Source organism: Elaeis guineensis, chromosome 4 (assembly GCF_000442705.2).
Source record: "Elaeis guineensis isolate ETL-2024a chromosome 4, EG11, whole genome shotgun sequence".
NCBI classification, from domain to species: domain Eukaryota; kingdom Viridiplantae; phylum Streptophyta; class Magnoliopsida; order Arecales; family Arecaceae; genus Elaeis; species Elaeis guineensis.
In genome coordinates, this window is record NC_025996.2 from 15,800,384 (window position 1) to 15,819,239 (window position 18,856).

Consider the following 18,856-nt stretch of genomic DNA (forward strand, 5'->3'; position numbering starts at 1 on the left):
TTGTAGAGGTAGACTTCGCTTTAGTCTTAGATGCAATCCCTTTCTGTTATATGGGACACAGAACATTGAATTATTGTAAGGCTTGTGATGATAACAACATTATTCAATTTATTGAAAAAATCCTAAATTATTCTTGGCCTTTCTTCATGGACGAAATAGTTCCTTGAATAACTTTTAGGGAGTGGATTAATCCAGTAGCATCAATATCATTAAAAAATTATTCACATTTGACAGGTTATTGATGAGTAGTTCGAGAAATCTTATTTCAATCTACTAGTGCTATACGATCTTCTTCTTTTGGTTCACATTTGCTTTTCTTGTCTCTCACTTGTTTGTTATCACATAATTAATGTATAAATATTTTATTAATATTATCTATTTTATTTTATTAATATTATATATTTTATTTTTTTGTTAATTTTCACTATTAGTTATTCTTCTTTAATTTTCTTTTTTGCATTTCCGACAAAATTGACATTTCTTTCATGAATCTCTACTTTTATTTGATTTGACACCCTGACAACCCTTTTCCCTCCTCAAAAATGCTTAGATGACCAATTGACGACACAAATTATGTTACTCCATGAGTAAAATACTGTTTTCATTACCTTCGTATATTTAAAAATTAGTTTTCCTAGCTTGTTCTTTACGTTATATTCTTCTGGGGTACACCACCGATCATAAGGGAATCACAATGGTAGGTCCTCCGAGTTTTAAGGTAGAGGCAAACCCAAATAAAAGAAACTCCTATCCATTTAAAAATTTCCAATGCCTGGCAGAAGAAGGCATCCCATGTGGGTGCACAGTAGGTAACGGTTGAATTCGGTGAAAGGTGTTGAAGGGGCCGCGTGTAACATGCCACATTCTTCCTCTATAAATGGCCGAGCACCTTCCAATAAAGCTATCAAACCACTAGCTAGTAACGACTAATATCCTAAGACCTGTAGTCGGAGGAGAGTGAGCATAGAGAGATGGCTACTTCTCTCCTGGCTACTTTTCTAAGCTTGTCATGCCTCTTTACTTTGAGCTTCTGCTTCCAAACCAAACGCTTTGATTTGCCAATGGCCGGACGTGACTGGTTGCCGGCCGGAGCAACTTGGTATGGAAGTCCCCGTGGAGCCGGAAGTGAAGGTAATGTTAATGTGTCACTGTGCATGTACATATGGAAAAAAAATTGTTAATTTGACAAATATGCATGGATGCATGCGTTCATAAATTGTTTCATGGATTTCTACGAACCCCCTTTTAGCTAAGCTGATTCCTGGTTGCTTTTATCGCTTGTTGGCCAAATTTTGTCTGATCTTCGGTACTTGCATATTTATAATTGAGCACTGTTTTCGCACAGTATTTATGTTTGCCACTGTTTTCACATAAGATTAAATTGACCAATCGGTAAAAAGGAGGAAGGATCGACCTACGCTGTGCATGCAATATGGTAATAGTAAATATCGAATTAGAAGCAGCTAATATCTGTGGCGATTAATGAATTAAGTGCTCCTCTCTAACCCAATTGCCCGTCAAAATTTGTTAATCTTCTGCGCCTTATGGCAATTATTACACTGTATCAGAATGATAAGGTGCTCTTGTCAAATTAACAGGGGGAGCCTGCGGATATGGGAATGCCGTGGATCAAGCCCCCTATTCTGCCATGATTTCCGCCGGAAGTACTACCATCTTCAACAAAGGCAAGGGTTGTGGTTCTTGCTATCAGGTATACAATTAATTCCAAAATCTAACTCGAAATTAATTCTCTTGCGTGCGCTTGACTTGGTGTACATTCAATATAATTCTATAGCTGCCCAAGTCTCTTTCTAATGTCACTTATATGGTTCCCGTGCCAATTGCTCTCCTGTTAACTCCATAAAATAACAACCAACAACACTTCAATTTAATGACATTTCCTTGCCTTCTCTGGAACGCATGCAGGTGATGTGCACCACTCACAAGGCATGTTCAGGGAAGCCGGTGACGGTCGTGATCGCCGACTACTCATGCCCCGGCACCGTATGCCAAAGAGAATCCGCTCATTTCGATTTCAGCGGCACCGCATTTGGAGCCATGGCCAAGCCGGGCATGGCGGATAAGCTAAGGAGCGCTGGATACATCTATATCCAATACTCAAGGCATAAATTCGAAGCTAGATAGACAGATTCCTCAATTATAACATCTATCACCAACCAAACTAAAACCTCATTTGTATATATTTAATTTCAGAGTTGCATGCGAGTATCCAGGCAGGACGGTCACCTTCCACGTGGAACATGGTTCCAATCCCAACTACTTCGCAGTGGTGGTGGAGTTCGAGGACGGCGATGGAGACCTGTCTGCTGTGGAGATTAAGGAAGGTTCTGGTGAGTGGCGTGCCATGAGGGAATCATGGGGTGCGGTATGGAGGCTCGACACTGCAACACCGGTCCATGGGCCGTTCTCGATTCGATTGACGACGCAGTACTCCGGCCAGAAGCTGGTGGCCAACAGCGTGATTCCGGAGGGGTGGCAGGCAGGAGCCACCTATCGGTCTTTTGTTAACTATAGCTAGTTATGAGAATTTGTGCGTCTCCATGTAATATACTATATAACGGTGCATGTAGTTGCTGAGCATGCCCATGTATGGCTTCATTATTGTACTTCTGTCTTGATGATCGTGTGCGATCTAATATTAATGAAATGGTGATGGATTATATTTTCGTTTGGATGATATGAAAAGGTGTATAACCAAAGGATGTTGGTATTTGGTGGTCATCAAATGGATGGAAGGGCATGAAACCTTACGCATATGAAAATATAGGACGAAAATGTATTAAGAAAACGATAAATAAACATAAGACTTTCAAGACCAAATACCTTTTTCTGCGATCTACATTTTAGTCTCCTACCATATTTGAAAAAACCTCTTCTTCTATTCTACCAATGTGTATCCATGCAAGGGATTTTCTTTAGGGCCATTTGATTTATTCATTGGGGAAACATGGGTGCGTGAGACTGTTTGCCGAGCAGATCGATCACCAGTCTAATGATAAGGCATCCATCATCTACTATAGTAGGAAATTGAGTCCAATGTACATTCTCACTAATAAATAAACCTTTAGCTATATATGTTTCACTGCCTTACCACAATATGGTGGATTATGATGGTGAAGGTGGTTAATGAGCTCTTACATTCATCCCGAACCAATCAACAGAGTTTAATTGTCAGGAAGTACCATAGCATCATACCATGGTTTACAATCTTTGCATATTAACACACTATTTTTTAAGTTCAAGGGCTACTATCTTATCATACCTTCTCAAATATTAAATAAACAATATTAAAGTTATTTTGACATTTGCTTCTTTAAAACACTTAGATCCAACTTTATAATTAATTAAACATATAAAACTTCTGTTACACCAATATATAACTTCCCTTAATTAAATATCATTAGTAGGCTAACTAATTACGTTCTGGTACTGTAAATCTACAAAACCAGCACATATAATCACAATCATTTAGTCTTTCCCAACTACTTGGGCCCTCTTAATGCATCCTCATTTGCCAAGTCAATTGATTGAGAACATCAAAATATCCAATAACAAGAAGCATGTGTGCTTAATGCAATCACTTAGCACCCCAGATGCGACATTACTAGCGAAAGCCCCCTTTGCAGCTTCCAGCAGCCCGTCACGCGAAGCAGTAGTGTAACGTTATAGTCGGACAGCTCAAGGATAAAGATTTTGCAGCAAGATTACCTAACGGAAACGGATGTGGTCTCCCTGATAATGACTTCCCAAAGCGGACCATGTGCACTTAATTATATATAATCAAACGTGACAGGGAACATTGCATGTGAAGGACATGAAAGCTATGATAGCCTAGTCTAACCGAAAAAGTGCTGCGTGATGTGAGGACCTAAAATGACGCGACTCTCCTGTCCCATCGCAAAATAAAAAATAGGGTTGGGTAAGGATGTGGATGCGTCTGTAGTAAATATTTCAGAAACGCTTTTCCTCTAAATCTAACTTTTTTTTTTTTTTTTTTTTTGTGGTAATTCGGAATGTATCTTTTTCAACAGGATCTTGAAGAACGTATTGACGCATTGGCCTGGTATATATTATCTTGTTGGTTCTGGCCAGAGTCACCTTTGTGTAAATTGTGACACCGCGGCACTGCTTTGAGAATGTTCGAACGACCGTGGCACCAAGGGGACTTGACCGCTGGCAAAGTAGGGAGACAACAACTTTGTAATCAAGGGGTTAGAATGGTATCTTTCGTATGAAAGGATGATTCACTGTTTTTACGATATGGCCTATTGGATCGTGCAATAGCTGTTATAAAATCTGTGTGCAGGCAGATAAAAAAGAGCATTTGGCATGCTTTGAGAGCTGCACAAGATATGAAACAATGGTTGATGTTATGAAAAAAAGATCAATCATTTTTCCATACCCAAGATACAATCTAAACTCATAATCAAGTGATCAAGCTAATTAGTTTGCAATTGCAGTTATAGTTGCTGTGTCTGGTTTTATATAGAGAGAGGCGTACAAGATCAGCTTAAAACTAACACATCCTAAAGTTGTAAGTTTCATGGGGGCTTCTTCTTCTTCTTCTTTTTTTTTTAATTAATAAATAAATTAACTTAATAAAAAAATTTAAAGAAAAGGTGCAGATTTTTATTTTTTTAATATATTGGAGAGTAGTGGGAACAATAGACTACTCACTAAGGAATTTATTAAGAAAAAAAATTAAATATTTATATAAAGATGGAACAAAGAAAAAATGTCTTAGAGAATTATACAACTCATTCTAGAGGATTACAAAAAATAAACAATGATAGTAGGAATGATCCAAAATATAGGATAGTAGGCAAAAAAAACTCAGAGAACAGTATTCGAACTCAGCAAAATAGTAGTGAATCATTCTAAAATCATCGATTGTAAGGACTCCATCATCGTATCCAACATAGAAAGTGATAATTACAGAAAAAAGCAAAGTAGTGAATCAACGAGGAGTTGGTTCCATAACATCAATCATAGAAAATGAAGGTATAAAAATTTTAATGGTTGTTGCATAATGGTTGTAGCTCTTTTTTGTGGGAAGATGGTTCTGATTTTGATTATAAAAACTATTTCTATAAATATTAAACACAAATAATTTTTAAAGGATGCTTCTTTCTGCACCACTTTCTCACTAAACTAATCCATCGGTGTACGGGGTCATGTAGGTGACAAGCGCGCCCGTGTACAGGTGCTATATCCGTGGCATGGACAGGCGCTTTTTTCTTTTTTCATTTCTAAATCATTTCTGTGAGACAATTGGTGGCACTTCACCATTGATCTATATTTTTTTTGAGAAAACAAAAGGTCATAATTTTGGTTGAATGGAAAAGCTTAATGATTGGTAGCTCAAAGGATATACAATCAAAATGTACACTAACTTTCTTGAAGAGTCGAATTGAATGGAAAACATTCTCATCCTTCATAGTACCATCTAAATTTTCCAAATATAGTGATGGAGAATTAATCTTCTTCTAAGATTACAATCACATTTGAAAAAGATTAATATAATGCACTTCTTATTATAGATGAATTATTTCTTAATACATTTAGCAATTTTGGATAAACACTCATTATAAATCATTAAAAAAACATATTTAGTGATTTGAAGACAAATAAAATAAATAAAAATGTGGAATCATCCTAGAAAAATGGATACTTTATCATCAACCTTTCACATGTGCTGATGTTTATGATTTCTCTTCGCAGGTGTCTTAACATCAAACACATTTGTACAATGTTCCTAAGATGGCCCAAGTTGGCCCATATTGAGCCCAAGAACCAACCAGAGTTTCCTGTATGAGATACTTCCATGCCAAAATCCTTTTCAGGGTTTATTCGGGGAAAAATTATTGGTTAGAACAAGCCTACCATATGTATCTTGCACCATCCAATAATCAACCAGTACACCATCCAAAAAAGTAAAAAGGTGCACTATTGTCCATGCTTGTTTGAAATTTTTAGATGAAAAAAGTTTACTTTTACTGTTTTGAAGGGAAAAAAGTTTATTTTTTCAGATAGTGTGCTAGTTTGTTATTGGATGATGCGGGATACAAATGGTAGGCTTGTTCTGACCAATAATTTCTCCTATTTGGATAAATCGGAGAGAAAGAGAGAGGGCATATGGTGAGGGGAAGATGGGGAGAGATGGTGAGGATCATAAGTTCATCCTTGACTCTGATGACCTCAAGCTCTTCAGAATTCCTTGTTGCAGCGCTTGAGGGCAGCCATGCCCAAATAGGTTGGTAAAGAGCTCGACCAAAGTCCCTTCTCAGATGACGACCATTTCCGTATAGTAACAGTGCAAATCCTTGCCAACTTCAGCTGTTAGATCAGCATTTTTATTTTTATTTTTTTGATAAGAAAAAACATTGTTTCACAAATTTGATGTGAAAGAATTGCAGAAGAAACTTTGTTTTCATCTTTATTAATTTCACGTGCCTGTTTCACAATTTTTCAAATATGTGCCGATGAGAAGCATTATTTTTCTATTCACGTCAACAATGAGGCATATTATAAACGAGTTGTTGGTATCATTATACTTTACTATGGCTGAATTAGTGCATTAATAACTGATATTGTCATTATTGTTCGGTAACCATTCGGTAAACCTAAGTTTGTGTGAAATTAGTTATATGTACCCGTATTTCCTCGAACTTATGTTTCAGGCTTTAATGGCTGGAACAGATTTTACAGGAAGCCGCCAAAGTTGAATTTTAATGGAACAAATTCATCTTACGGTTTCTGCAAACTTGTTTTAGTAACATTTAAAAACCATATATGAATAGAGGTTCTTATTCCCCCAAAGAGAATCCCCTGATTGTGTAATTCTTTGATAGCACCTAATTATTTTAGGTTTAGCATAGAAAAAATTTTCAGGGTGTCTCATCCGTAGAAATTCATATAATATTGGATTATCTAGAAAATCGATTGATTTTTTTTTTTTTTTTTGTTACTTGGAGTTTGGTGACACGAGATCATGGAAAGGGAGTCATCAGACAAGAAGTTCGTTGTGGCCACAGTGCCTATTTGAATAGCAGTTTGTATTATCCCCCAATGTAACCCTCCGTTTTAGCAGTCTTTAGGTAGCACCCCATTTGTTTTAATTTTTCTGTAAACTATTTTACTAGAACTTAACCTAACTAGGTCCCCACCACATAGAGATTTTCCTTCATAAACCAAGTAATGTTAACTCGGTCTGTTTGTATATGATTTTTTTCCCCCCAGTGATCGACATAGTTATCCGTAAGCTTCCATCCATCCATCCATCAATTAGGGATGGCAATCGGGTCAGATCAGATCATAAATGGATCGGATCATAAACAGATCATATCAGAAAATCATCAACCCAAATCCGACCTGTTTATTAAACGGATCAAAAATTCAAACATAAACCCGACCTGTTTATTAAACAGATAACCCGACCCGATCCATTTAACCTGTTTATTAAATAGGTCAAATTAGATTAAATAGGTTAAACAGGTTAAACGGGTTAAACATGTTAAACAGATCGGATTAAATGAGTCAGAAACAGGTTAAACAGATTTTAAACAGATTAAATAGGTCTTAAATGGGTTCAATATGTTAAACAGGTCGGGTTAAATGGGTCAGAAATAGGTTAAACAGGTCAAATAGGTTATCTAACTTAATCCGGCCTAAATATTAAATGGGTTAAACGAGTCAAATATCTAAAATTCAAATCCGACCTACTTATTAAATGGATTAAACAGGTTGACTCATTATGATCCAAACCCGTTTAGCTTAAATCCAAATCTGTTTATAACGGGCTGAATATGGATTTGATTGACGGATCCAATTATATTTTGCCAGCCCTACTATCAATCTAACTTTCAGATTTTCCTTTTTATTTTATACCAGCCGACCTGTTTTTATCACCGGCTTTCAAGCTTAATACTTGACAATTGAATCAGTAAGAATTTGAGCCAAGCGACTCCGATGCTTCCCCCAGACAGATTGTTGAGTCCATCCTTAAACTTATGATAACACTAATCAGATTAAGTCCCTCTGTGTTCAATCGAACGCTAGCTGCATTGAATTAGATAACCCAAAACAAGATGCTCGCGATAGATGGGTTGTTTCCTCTCCCGTTTTCCCCCCCTCCTACATTTCCGCAATGAAATCGGATTGGCAATGCAGCTGTTAGGACTGCTTTAGGATGTCAAAATCCATTTTGAGCTCCAACACCCACAAATCTGCTAATATCTTTCATGATGCAATCTCCCAACGACCATCTGCTCCGTCTTGAAATAATGCTATCTAGTCCCATATCTGCCAACTGGGATTAAGAAATTGCATGAACTAGCTTCTCAAGTATTGTTCTCATCCATTACAGATCTAAGCATGGAAAATGATGGAGAGTCATGAAATAATTGTTTTTTTTTTTTTTGCTTGGGCCTGGTCCATTTCTGAAAACCCGCACTAAAAAAGCCATCAAATATTTCTCGTGGACAAAATTTTGGACCAATATTTTATTGCATATATTCCACCACAACAAAATAGGTTATTAGCAACGAAAATTTTTCATTGCTAATAACCGATTTTTGTTGTTAATAATATTAGCGACGAAAGTTTGGTCGCTAATATTTCGTCGCAAATAATTCCGTCGTTGATAATATTTTACGATGAAACAAATTTTTTATCGCTAATTAAAGATATTTACGACGAATAGTTTTCATCACTAAAAAAAGGAATAAAAAAATTTAATCCTAAAAAAAAGTATTTGGGATGAAAAATACCGTCGGTGATAAATTAAAAAATTAATAGTGACGAAACTTTTTTCATCGTTATTATTTTCAAAATTTTTAACGATGAAAAATTGACGTCGCAAAAAATAATTTTTGCAACAAAAAAAATTTATTGCTATTAATTTAATAATTTTTTTTTAGTAAATAAAATTAAATAATATTATTGACGAAAATTTTACATCGTAAATAAGATAATTTTCGATGAAAGTTATGTCGCTAATAATTATTTACGACGAATAACTTTTCGTCGCTGTTAATTATATATTTATTAAAAAATTAAATTATGTTTGTAAAATATTTTTGACGATGAAAATTTTGTCGGAAATAATTACGTTACTAATAATTCAGTCATATTTTTTTTAAAAAAAATTATGAATATATATTTTAAATTTATATGTATAATATTTTTTATAAATTAAAAAAATAAAAATAAAAAATTTATACAATAAGCTGATAAATAAATTTTATTATTTAATTATATTAAATTTTATTTACAAGAGATTTGAAATAAAAAGATACATCAATATACCGTCAAATATCGACATCTGGAAAACGAGCTGAGGATAAAGAGCGCTCGACGGAGCTCAGACCGACATTGGAGCTCGTATCGGCCTGCTGCTGTCTCATCAACTGTATCGTCTACTCTATCTGTACCATCCACTCCATCATCTAGATCGATTTGGAACTGCTGATAGTCATCGATACGTGTAGTCAACTCCTGAGCTCGCTGCTCAGCCTCCTGAGCTCGCTGCTCAGTCTGTTGATCCATGATAGCCTGCTGTTGATCCTCGATAATCTGCCTCTGCATCTCCATCAGCCGAGCCTCGCATGTAGAATGGATGTCAGTCATAGATGAGCATGAAGATGAGAGAGCAGTGATCCCATACCCTAGACTCCTAACATAACAGGATCTCGTATCGAGCATCTGATCACAGATCTCATCATTTGTAGGTACGATCGAGCCCTCAAGGGTAGGCGGAGATCTCATATCTATCATACGATTTTGAAAATTAAAATTAAAGTTATTTTAATTTTTTAATAAAAATCAGATTACGAATGAAAAAATAATTGAAAAAACTTGCAAAAAGCTTCTGACTCCCCATTGTCCACTCCCCCGACCGTCGCTAGTGGGTCCGTTGGTAGACATCGATCCTACTAGGAAGCTTGCCACTCTCAGCATCTCTCTATAATTTGATAATTAATTAAATTTTTTTTAAATAAATAGAAAATTATATGCTAATTAAAAATTAAAAATTACCTATCATGTGCTCTATGTGATGAGCAAACGATCTCGAACCCCCACAATACGGCACGGTCTGTTTCGTCCAGTTCGCCGCATTCTGGGCACATCGTCTCTGTAAAATTATTAGTTAAATTAGTAGATAATAAATTTAATTTAAGAATAAATGATTCAGTCATTAAACTGTAAAAAAAAAAAGAAGTTTAGATGTGTAACCTGATATGTCGGATCCTCATACTGCCGGCATATGGCAGTCCAATCGTCCATGGTGATGCTGTCATAGGGCTGCTGCTGCGCTGCCTTCTCCCCATGATCCTGCATCACCCGGTATCAATGCTGATGCATGTGATGGCGATAATCTTTGAAACACAACGATAACTGAGTGTCGATGACTCGCCTCATACGATCTTCCTCAAAATCAGCGATGTCAAATACACCCTGTCGATAACAAATATTAGAAGAATATTATATAAATTAAATATTTATAATATAATTTATTTTACCTGTAAATGGATGTAGAAAACCTCTCTCTGAGCCAATAGAACGTGATGCCAATTGAAGAGCATCACGAGGGCATAACTGCGGCATATAATGTCCAGCTCAGTCTGCCATGGCTCACATCATCTCCTAATGGGTCTGGTGTAGCCGATCGGTATCTCGATCCGAAGATGCTGTCCCGAGTGCTCGCATCTCCAACGCTCCAGAAAGAGGTTCTTCGATGGACCTCGCCCTCACCTCACCATCGATGAAGACTGACTTGAAACAACAATAAATAAATCATTAGTATGATCCAAATAAAAGAATCAAATTTTATTATATATAAAGTGTAATAATTAATACCACTGGGACCTGCCTCACTGAGATCCAGCTTACTGGGACCTGCCAGTGCAGGACCCTCTGACAGTGGAATCGGTACGGCAATGGAGATCGATGAAGGTGCCTCAACCTCCGAGGTATCTGCAGGTAACTATGAATGCGAACGTCGTCGTTTGTCTCCTGGTACCATATTTGCAGGAATTGAGATATAAATAAATATAATATTGAATAATAATAATAAAAATCAAATAATATCTTAATGAATATAATTATATCGCATACCATTATCGAAAGAAAAAATTGAACGAAGAATATAGATCTACTCATCAATATTCGTATCTTTCTCGATGTGTAGATCCTCGTCCGAATCACATTAATCGATATATATGTCGTCTTCTATCTCATCGTCATTTAAGAACTGATGGTCGCCCTTCGACTCATCAAGATTAAATATAAAATCAGCTTCAACTTCATTGGACGGGAGATCAGTCCTATTCAAAGGTGCCGTTACAAGTTCTTCATCAACCAAAAGCTCAGCTAATATTTGTTCTTCTTCTTGAAAAGCTTCCTCTTCATATAAATTCAAATTTTTATCCATCTCTAATCGAGTTGGTATGTCATGTACGCCTCTAGGTATTATTTTTTATATAATATGTCAATTACCTCGATACTTTAGATCCTTCAAATATATTACTTATTTCACTTGAGTTGCTAATATATACGGCTCATTTTGACGATGGCTATAGGGACGGCGATGGCGACGGCGACTGGTAAGAGAGAGAAATGTGGATGCAGGGGGGAGCGCGAGAGAAGCTACCGGGCCGGAGTGAGGGGGGGCAACTCAGAAGAAAATGAGTTTCAGATAGGACGTGAAGGGACGCGTGGTATTAGTGAAAAAATTTTTCATCGCTAATAAAAAATATTTATCACTCATAATTTAAATAAAAAAAAAATTACAACGAAACAATGCTTTTTCATCACTAATAAAATTATTAGCGATGAAGAAGTTTTCATCGCTAATAGTTTTCGCCAAATAAAAAATTTTTTTGCTGAAAAAATATTATTTCCTTCAAAAATATTATTTATGATAAAAAATATTTTTTATTGCTAATAATTTTTAACAATTGTCGCTAATAGTTTTCGCCAAAAATTTCTCGATAAAAAAGTTATTTACGATGATAATTTTCATCATTAAATACTTATTAGCGACGAAAATTATTTTTCATCGTTAATAATTATCTTTTCTCATTTTTTTAAAAAAATTTACATTAAATTTTTTATTTTTAAAAAAATTTAATGTAAATTATTAATATCCACCTAGATCAAAGAAATAAAGTTCTAATTTGATTTCAAAATTTTTAAAATTTTAAAAATTTAAAAATAAAAAAAATAAAGTTTTAATTTAAAAGTCTTTTTGAAAAGAGAATGGTAAGGTCGACTTGGAATGGGCCAGGAGTTTAACAAATAATGTGCCTCTTAATTATATGCTTGGTTGATAGAAGCAGGCTGCCTAGCTCACCTTGTCTTCTTCTCGATCTCAGTAGCTCAAAAGTATACTCCTAAAGAATTTATTTTTCGGTAATTAAGATCGACTAATTATAAATTATGATACATAAATGGTGCTCTCCAAGAGGCACCTCCTCTTGGTGCTGAAGTTCTAAGTTTGATCATGGAGTATGACTACTCTATCTCAAATAAATAAATAAATAAATATAATATTAATTTTTGGGATTGAAAATATGATTTATTGCTTATAATTTTTATTCGAAGCTTTATAATCTTAAGTTTCAATAGCCATTAGATTTTTAGATGATTAATAATATTTTATTTTTAATTAATTATTATCATTATTATAAATTTAAGTTGTTGGTATAAATAGTATAATAATGATGTCACCACCAAGGTTTAAATTATGAGCCTTCCTTGGGTGAGGAGATGCTAAGTAAATATACTAAAATTGATTAACAATAAGAGTTTATATATACTTATCACTATTGGCTTTATTAGTGGTACCTTAGAAACTATGGTTGTCGTTCCAAATTAATATAGAGCCCGATATGATCTTTTCTACTATGATAAATCCTATAGGTCTTTTATGATGTTGATGTTAGTGTGACAATAATTTACTAACTTAAGTCTGACAAAGAAGGACAATATCTAATATTTTTACTTTTTACATGTATATGCAATCTAACAATGTCATGGCATCGATTAGAAGAGTAAGCTATTAAATTTTTAAAATTTTTAAACTATTAGCGATGAAAATTTTCATCGTTAAAAGGGCTTTTAGCGATAGAATTTTTTTTTCCATCGCTAATAGTCTAGTTTTTAAAATTTAAAATTTTTTTATTTTTTAAATATTAGCAATGAAAGGTATACATTGTAAATAACCAACGATTTTGTGACAGTAATTCGATTTATCATCGCAAATAGTTGATTATTTACGATGAATATATTTCATCGTCAGTTATTTTTTATTTTTAATTTTTAAAACATGCTTATTTATGATGAAATGTGTCTTTCCGTCGTAAATATATAAATATTAGCGATGAAAATTTTTTATCATAAATATTCTATAATTTTTAAATTTTTATTTTTTTAATTATTTACGATGAAAATAATTTATCGTAAATAATAGCTTATTTGCAATAAAACTTTTTTAAGTCACAAATATCTTACATTTTGAATTTTTAATTTTTTTTTTAATTTTTCAACTATTAGCGACGAAAAATTTTTCATCGTAAATTATAATTTTTTACGATGAAATTTTTTTTGATGAAAATTTTCATCATAAATTATAATTTTTTACGATGGATAATAATTTTTTCATCATAAATATTTTAATTATCTACGACGTTAATGGTTTCATCGCAAATAATCTTTATATTTTAAATTTTTAAATTCTCTAACTTTTTTAAGTATTAACGATGAAAATTTTCGTCATTAATAATGCTTATTTGCGACACAATATGTTATTTCATCGAAAATAATTAAATTATTTACGGTGGAGCATTACATCGCTAATAAGTAATGATATTCAATTTTTTATTTTTCTTTCAATATTAGTGATGAAAATTTTTAATCGTAAATAAGTTAATTGGAAACAAAAATTAGCTTTTCGTAGCAAAAAATTTATCTATTAACGATGAAAACTCTTTAGTCGCTAATATTTAGATATTTATAATTTAAATAATATTTTATTATCTACAACGAAAATATTCATCGAAAATAAGTTCTTTATTACGATAAAATTATTATTTTCGTCGCTAATATTTTTATTTATGATAAAAATTTAGAATCATCGTAAATATTTTTTAATTATCGACGAAAATTTAAATTCGTCATTGATATCTTTATTTGCGATGAATATTTTATCCATCACAAATAAATTTATCGTGAAAACTCTCTTCTCTTATAGCATTCATAGAAGACAAAATTCACTTTGAAAGCGATACAATTCACATTTTTCCCAGAAGTATTCACCAACAACTTGATATGAAGTAACATGTCATCTTGCTATCTGGTATCAGAACTATGGAACCAGAAGTTTTTTCCTTGCTTCAAGGTCAGCATGGACACGTGCTGCATCAGACAATGGGTAGGTATGGTTGATGCGAACCCGCAGCATGCCAGATGCAATAGTAGGAGAGACCTCTCCAGCAGCTTGCAGAAGCTCTTCGCGGGTAGCAGTATAATGCATGAGACTGGGCCTGGTAAGGAACACAGATTTCGGAGCAAGGTCGCTAAGTGGAACTGGATCTCCTCTTCCTGATGACTGCCCAAAGTTGACCATATACCCTTGTGACATCAAGCATGCCAACTATCCCTGCATACAATAGAGGTCCCAATTGAGTTTCCAGTTGTTAATTGTTATCACAATTTGTATTTCCTTTTACCAGTCATGAAGGAAGAAACATAATTTCATTGAAAGATTGCACTTGAAATGAAACGTAATTTACTTATCAAGACAGTTTATCCTCGACCGGAACAGCACATGCCATTTCAGTTCTCCTAACTTTGATAGAGAATCATCATCCATGATGGTAAAAATAGAAAAGGCATGAAGTGGATTCTACTTTTTATACAGTCATTACTCATTAGACCATCATCCATGTGAAGAGAAATATTGCAGCAAAGGTTGTGCGATCTACCTGTAATTTATCTCTTCCAACAGAATCATCGACAGCATTAACTCCTTTGCCAGAAGTTATTGCATTGACTTTGGCTACAAAATCCTCTGTGTAGATTATGAAATGGTGACGTCCATCCTCAGCCGCTTTAGATGCTTTTTCTTCACTTGAAACAGTTCCAATGATGGTGGCACCTAGGGCCTTTGCCCACCGGCAAAGTAGTGAACCAACACCACCCGCTGCAGCATGAAGAAGAACAGTGTGTCCTGCTTCCACCTGCATTCCAAATATAATCAGAACCTTTTAGTTTACCATGTATACAAATATAATCACTAATGGTTAAAATCAGAATTAATCAGCATTATGCGGGTTAGTGTCACTAATGGTTAAAATAAGAACCAGAAAAATCGACGGAGAGAATTATAATCATCTCAAGGGCCATTCAGGTTTTAATTGATTGTGTGCTGTATAAATCAAGCCCATGCGCTCTTTACCGTAGAACTTGATCGGGAGCATGTTTTGGCAGGTCAAATAAAGGAAAAGTGTAAGTGATTGAATATGTTATATCATTTCATGTCAAAGGTCAATATGGTCATTTAGAGATAGCGATGAATGTGGTATAGAAAATATCGGTTCGGATCTATTTTTAGATCTGAATACATCTGGATATGGATAAAAATTTGAATATTCAACTAATATCCATATTTATATTCATATGTGATCCGTATTTGAATATCTGATTCTATCTGTATTCCTATGTAATTTTATATGGTACTTATTAATTTTTGAAAAAAAAATATATAACTATATTAACATATTATTAACTCGATTTATCATCCATTTAGCAATATCTTTAATTCTATACTCATAAAATTTAATTATTCGATTTATATTCATATTTATATCTACACTTCCGACATCTGATTTGTAATTATATCCGTTTAAAATAAATATGAATATAAATTTTTATATTCGATTAACATCTGTATCTATATTTATATTCATCAAAAAATAAATAAATATGGATATGGAAATACTAATATCCGATCTAGTTTCAGCTTTAGTTAGAGAAGTAATAGTTCGTCGAAACTATTTCTCATGGAGAGGCATATAAACTTCTATGTAGCTTTATGAGAATCCACAAAATGATAATGATGATTGTATTGGGCTATCAGGCATATGCTTTGTGTCCCTCTAAGATAGCAAAGAAATGTAGTACGAGTCATACTAGTAGTAATATCTTGTTAAGAATATGAGCCAACAACAACTAGCATTGGAAACGAATCGGATAGGACTGGGCTGCACCCCTACCCGAGCTTAGCCCGAATTATTTTTTAGGCTTCGGGCCTGGCTTAGGCTCGAAAGTATTTTAAAATTTAAGGCAAGAGCTCGAGCCCTATCCGGACCAAATCAGACTAGCTCGAATTACTTATTTGGGCCAAATATTAAGATGGCCCGAATCTACAAAAATGAAAAGAACTCCATCTCACTTGATGCCATCTCACTGAATTAGATGCAATTCCAATTTAGTTTAATAAATGCATGCGTATGTGCAGCATGCACTCATATTGTATTATACTGAATAGCTCATATAATAACTTGAGAAGACTTTGGTTAGTGAATAGCTCTATTGCCAACTCTTTTCTCATGGATTATACAATTCAATATTTTTCTTAACCAGACAAAATTTATTTAAATTCACAACCCAATTGTTTACATTTAATTTTTTTATTATCAAATTATCATTTCACTTGCTTTGTTTATCCGCCTTGTTTGATGGTAAATTTCACTACACTTCTGGCAGCGTGTTCTTTATATGGACATCGATAGCGATCATGGAGATGGTGTAGAGGTCTTCTACACAACTGATAGAGTGATAATAGTTTCTTTTCATAAATTTGGAGATTATTTTCCGAATGGGAGATATACATGACATTGGATTTGGGAAAGGGAAAGACTATGCTGTAAATGTTTCTTTAGATATTGGGATGGATGATGATAGCTATGAGTCTCTATTCAAACCTATCGTTTCAAAAGTAATGGAAGTTTTTAGACCTGGTGCTGTGGTGCTTCAATGCAGTGCTGATTCCTTATCTAGAGACCGATTGGGTTTTTTCAACCTTTCTATCAAAGGCCATGTTGATCGGGTTGGAATTTGGACTCAAGCTCAGGTCGGGCCAAAGATATGTCCAAGCCCAGCTTGAAAGATAAACTGGTTCTATATTTAGGCTCAAGCCTATCCTAAACTATTTCAGACCTAGTCCGAAGCCCGATTTGAAATCAGTCCGGTCCCAGCCCAATTTCAGTCCTAGCAGAGCCCCGATAACTCTACTTAAAGTTGGCTCACAATGTCATTGTAAGAAGATAGTAGATCATTTAGAAGGGCACATAAATGCAAGAGATTACAACATGATTAGAGACTTGGAATGAACAGAATCAACCTTGAAGCACCGGCGAAGTAGAACATAAGCAGTTATGCCCTTCAGCAGAACAGATGCCGCAATTTTATAATCAACTGCAGAGGAACAGGAACTGCAATACTTACAGGAAGAATTTGCTCTTCAGTAGAAGAACCCATTGGATTGCCAGCATAAGCAACATGCAATATCCCCTACTTTTCTGGCAGTCAACCAAGGGCCTACAGCAGTCACCACTCCCACAGCTTCCATTCCTGAAAATCTGACCAGTGAGACCACAATGACATAACCAAAGAGGACTGAAAACAAAGCAACCACCGGCAAATAAGAAGCCATCATGATATGATATCAATACTTACCTATTGAACTCTTGTTCCAAGTTATGCCAAATTGTAATAAGTGCAATTTCTGAGTCTTTTTTATATATATATATATATTTTATCCAATCAACTTTACGTGTGTATCCATTAATGACAAAATTATGAAGAACATGGCAGAATGTCTGGCATTAATTTTTTATTTCTTACTATATCACATCTTAGAAAACTCTATCATTAGCTTATTAAAGCAGAATCAGTGCATAGGATCTCTTAGAGAAATGCCTGCCTGCCTAACACAGTTAGGAGAAAATCAATTTGATTTAAGAGAAAAACCATCCAGGGAGATTAACCCTCATGGACAATTTGCTAGCTTGCTGCAAATAATATATGTAATTCAAACGAAATTTGTCCTTTTGTAGCTAATTGAGGAAAGAAGAAGATGGAAGAGGAAATTTTCTCAAGATCACGATGGCCAGACTACTTACAACATGAATCATAATATAACCACTTATCAAACAAAACAGAGCGATCAATACATGGAGAATTTTATAAACACTCCTCACATAAATTTGGTATAAGTTCCCTCAAATTCACTCACTCACACTCTCTCTCTACCTGTAAAAATGGATAGCGACTTCATGTACGTTTTAACACCACCATTGAGCATCTTCTGCTTCCCCCTCATTCTAGCCTTTCAACCTCAATCACAAGCTCATAAACAAAGCTTTCCAAATTTACAGTGCATGCAGTTCTCCCTCCAGTTCTGCAACATTCTAACTCTAGCCTTCTAATTCTACCAAGATTAGCAGCCTCATCTCAATTATGCTTGCATCCCTTTCCATTAACCCAACATTCTGTATCATGCAAGTAAAGATATTTCACAGTGACTTAAACGACCACGTAACCCTCAAACGAGGTCCTCTGTGTGACACATTGAATTAATCCTTTTTGAGACACCCATATGCCCTTTCTGTATACCCAAGCCAAGAAAACTCAAGCTAGCACTAATGGTACCTCTTTAAGCACAATTCTGTTGCATGCTTAATTTCACCATGAGTTCCATTTTATATGCTCTTTTCTTGTCAGAGTAACTTTAAACGTTCATAAATATGAAGTTTTCTTAGTTGTTTTCAGT

At 34.6% G+C, this 18,856-nt stretch overlaps 1 protein-coding gene and 1 pseudogene across 2 annotated transcripts in view; one reads left to right on the top strand and one right to left on the bottom strand.

Annotated features, from left to right (window-relative positions):
* Positions 1 to 886: 886 nt before the first annotated feature.
* LOC105043690 (expansin-B5) overlaps positions 887 to 18,856 on the top strand; it is a 34,005-nt gene continuing 16,035 nt past the window's right edge. Inside the window, exons 1-4 of one of the 2 annotated variants that reach the window (XM_019850277.3) lie at positions 901 to 1,131; positions 1,599 to 1,711; positions 1,927 to 2,123; positions 2,215 to 2,706. In XM_019850277.3, the coding sequence (XP_019705836.1) occupies positions 972 to 1,131; positions 1,599 to 1,711; positions 1,927 to 2,123; positions 2,215 to 2,539 (795 nt within the window). In that variant the 5' untranslated portion in view covers positions 901 to 971 and the 3' untranslated portion in view covers positions 2,540 to 2,706. Of the gene's footprint in view, positions 1,132 to 1,598; positions 1,712 to 1,926; positions 2,124 to 2,214; positions 2,707 to 18,856 lie in introns of those variants that run through there. The other variant, XM_073255687.1, reaches the window with a different exon arrangement.
* LOC140850883 (uncharacterized) lies at positions 9,319 to 17,737 on the bottom strand (annotated as a pseudogene).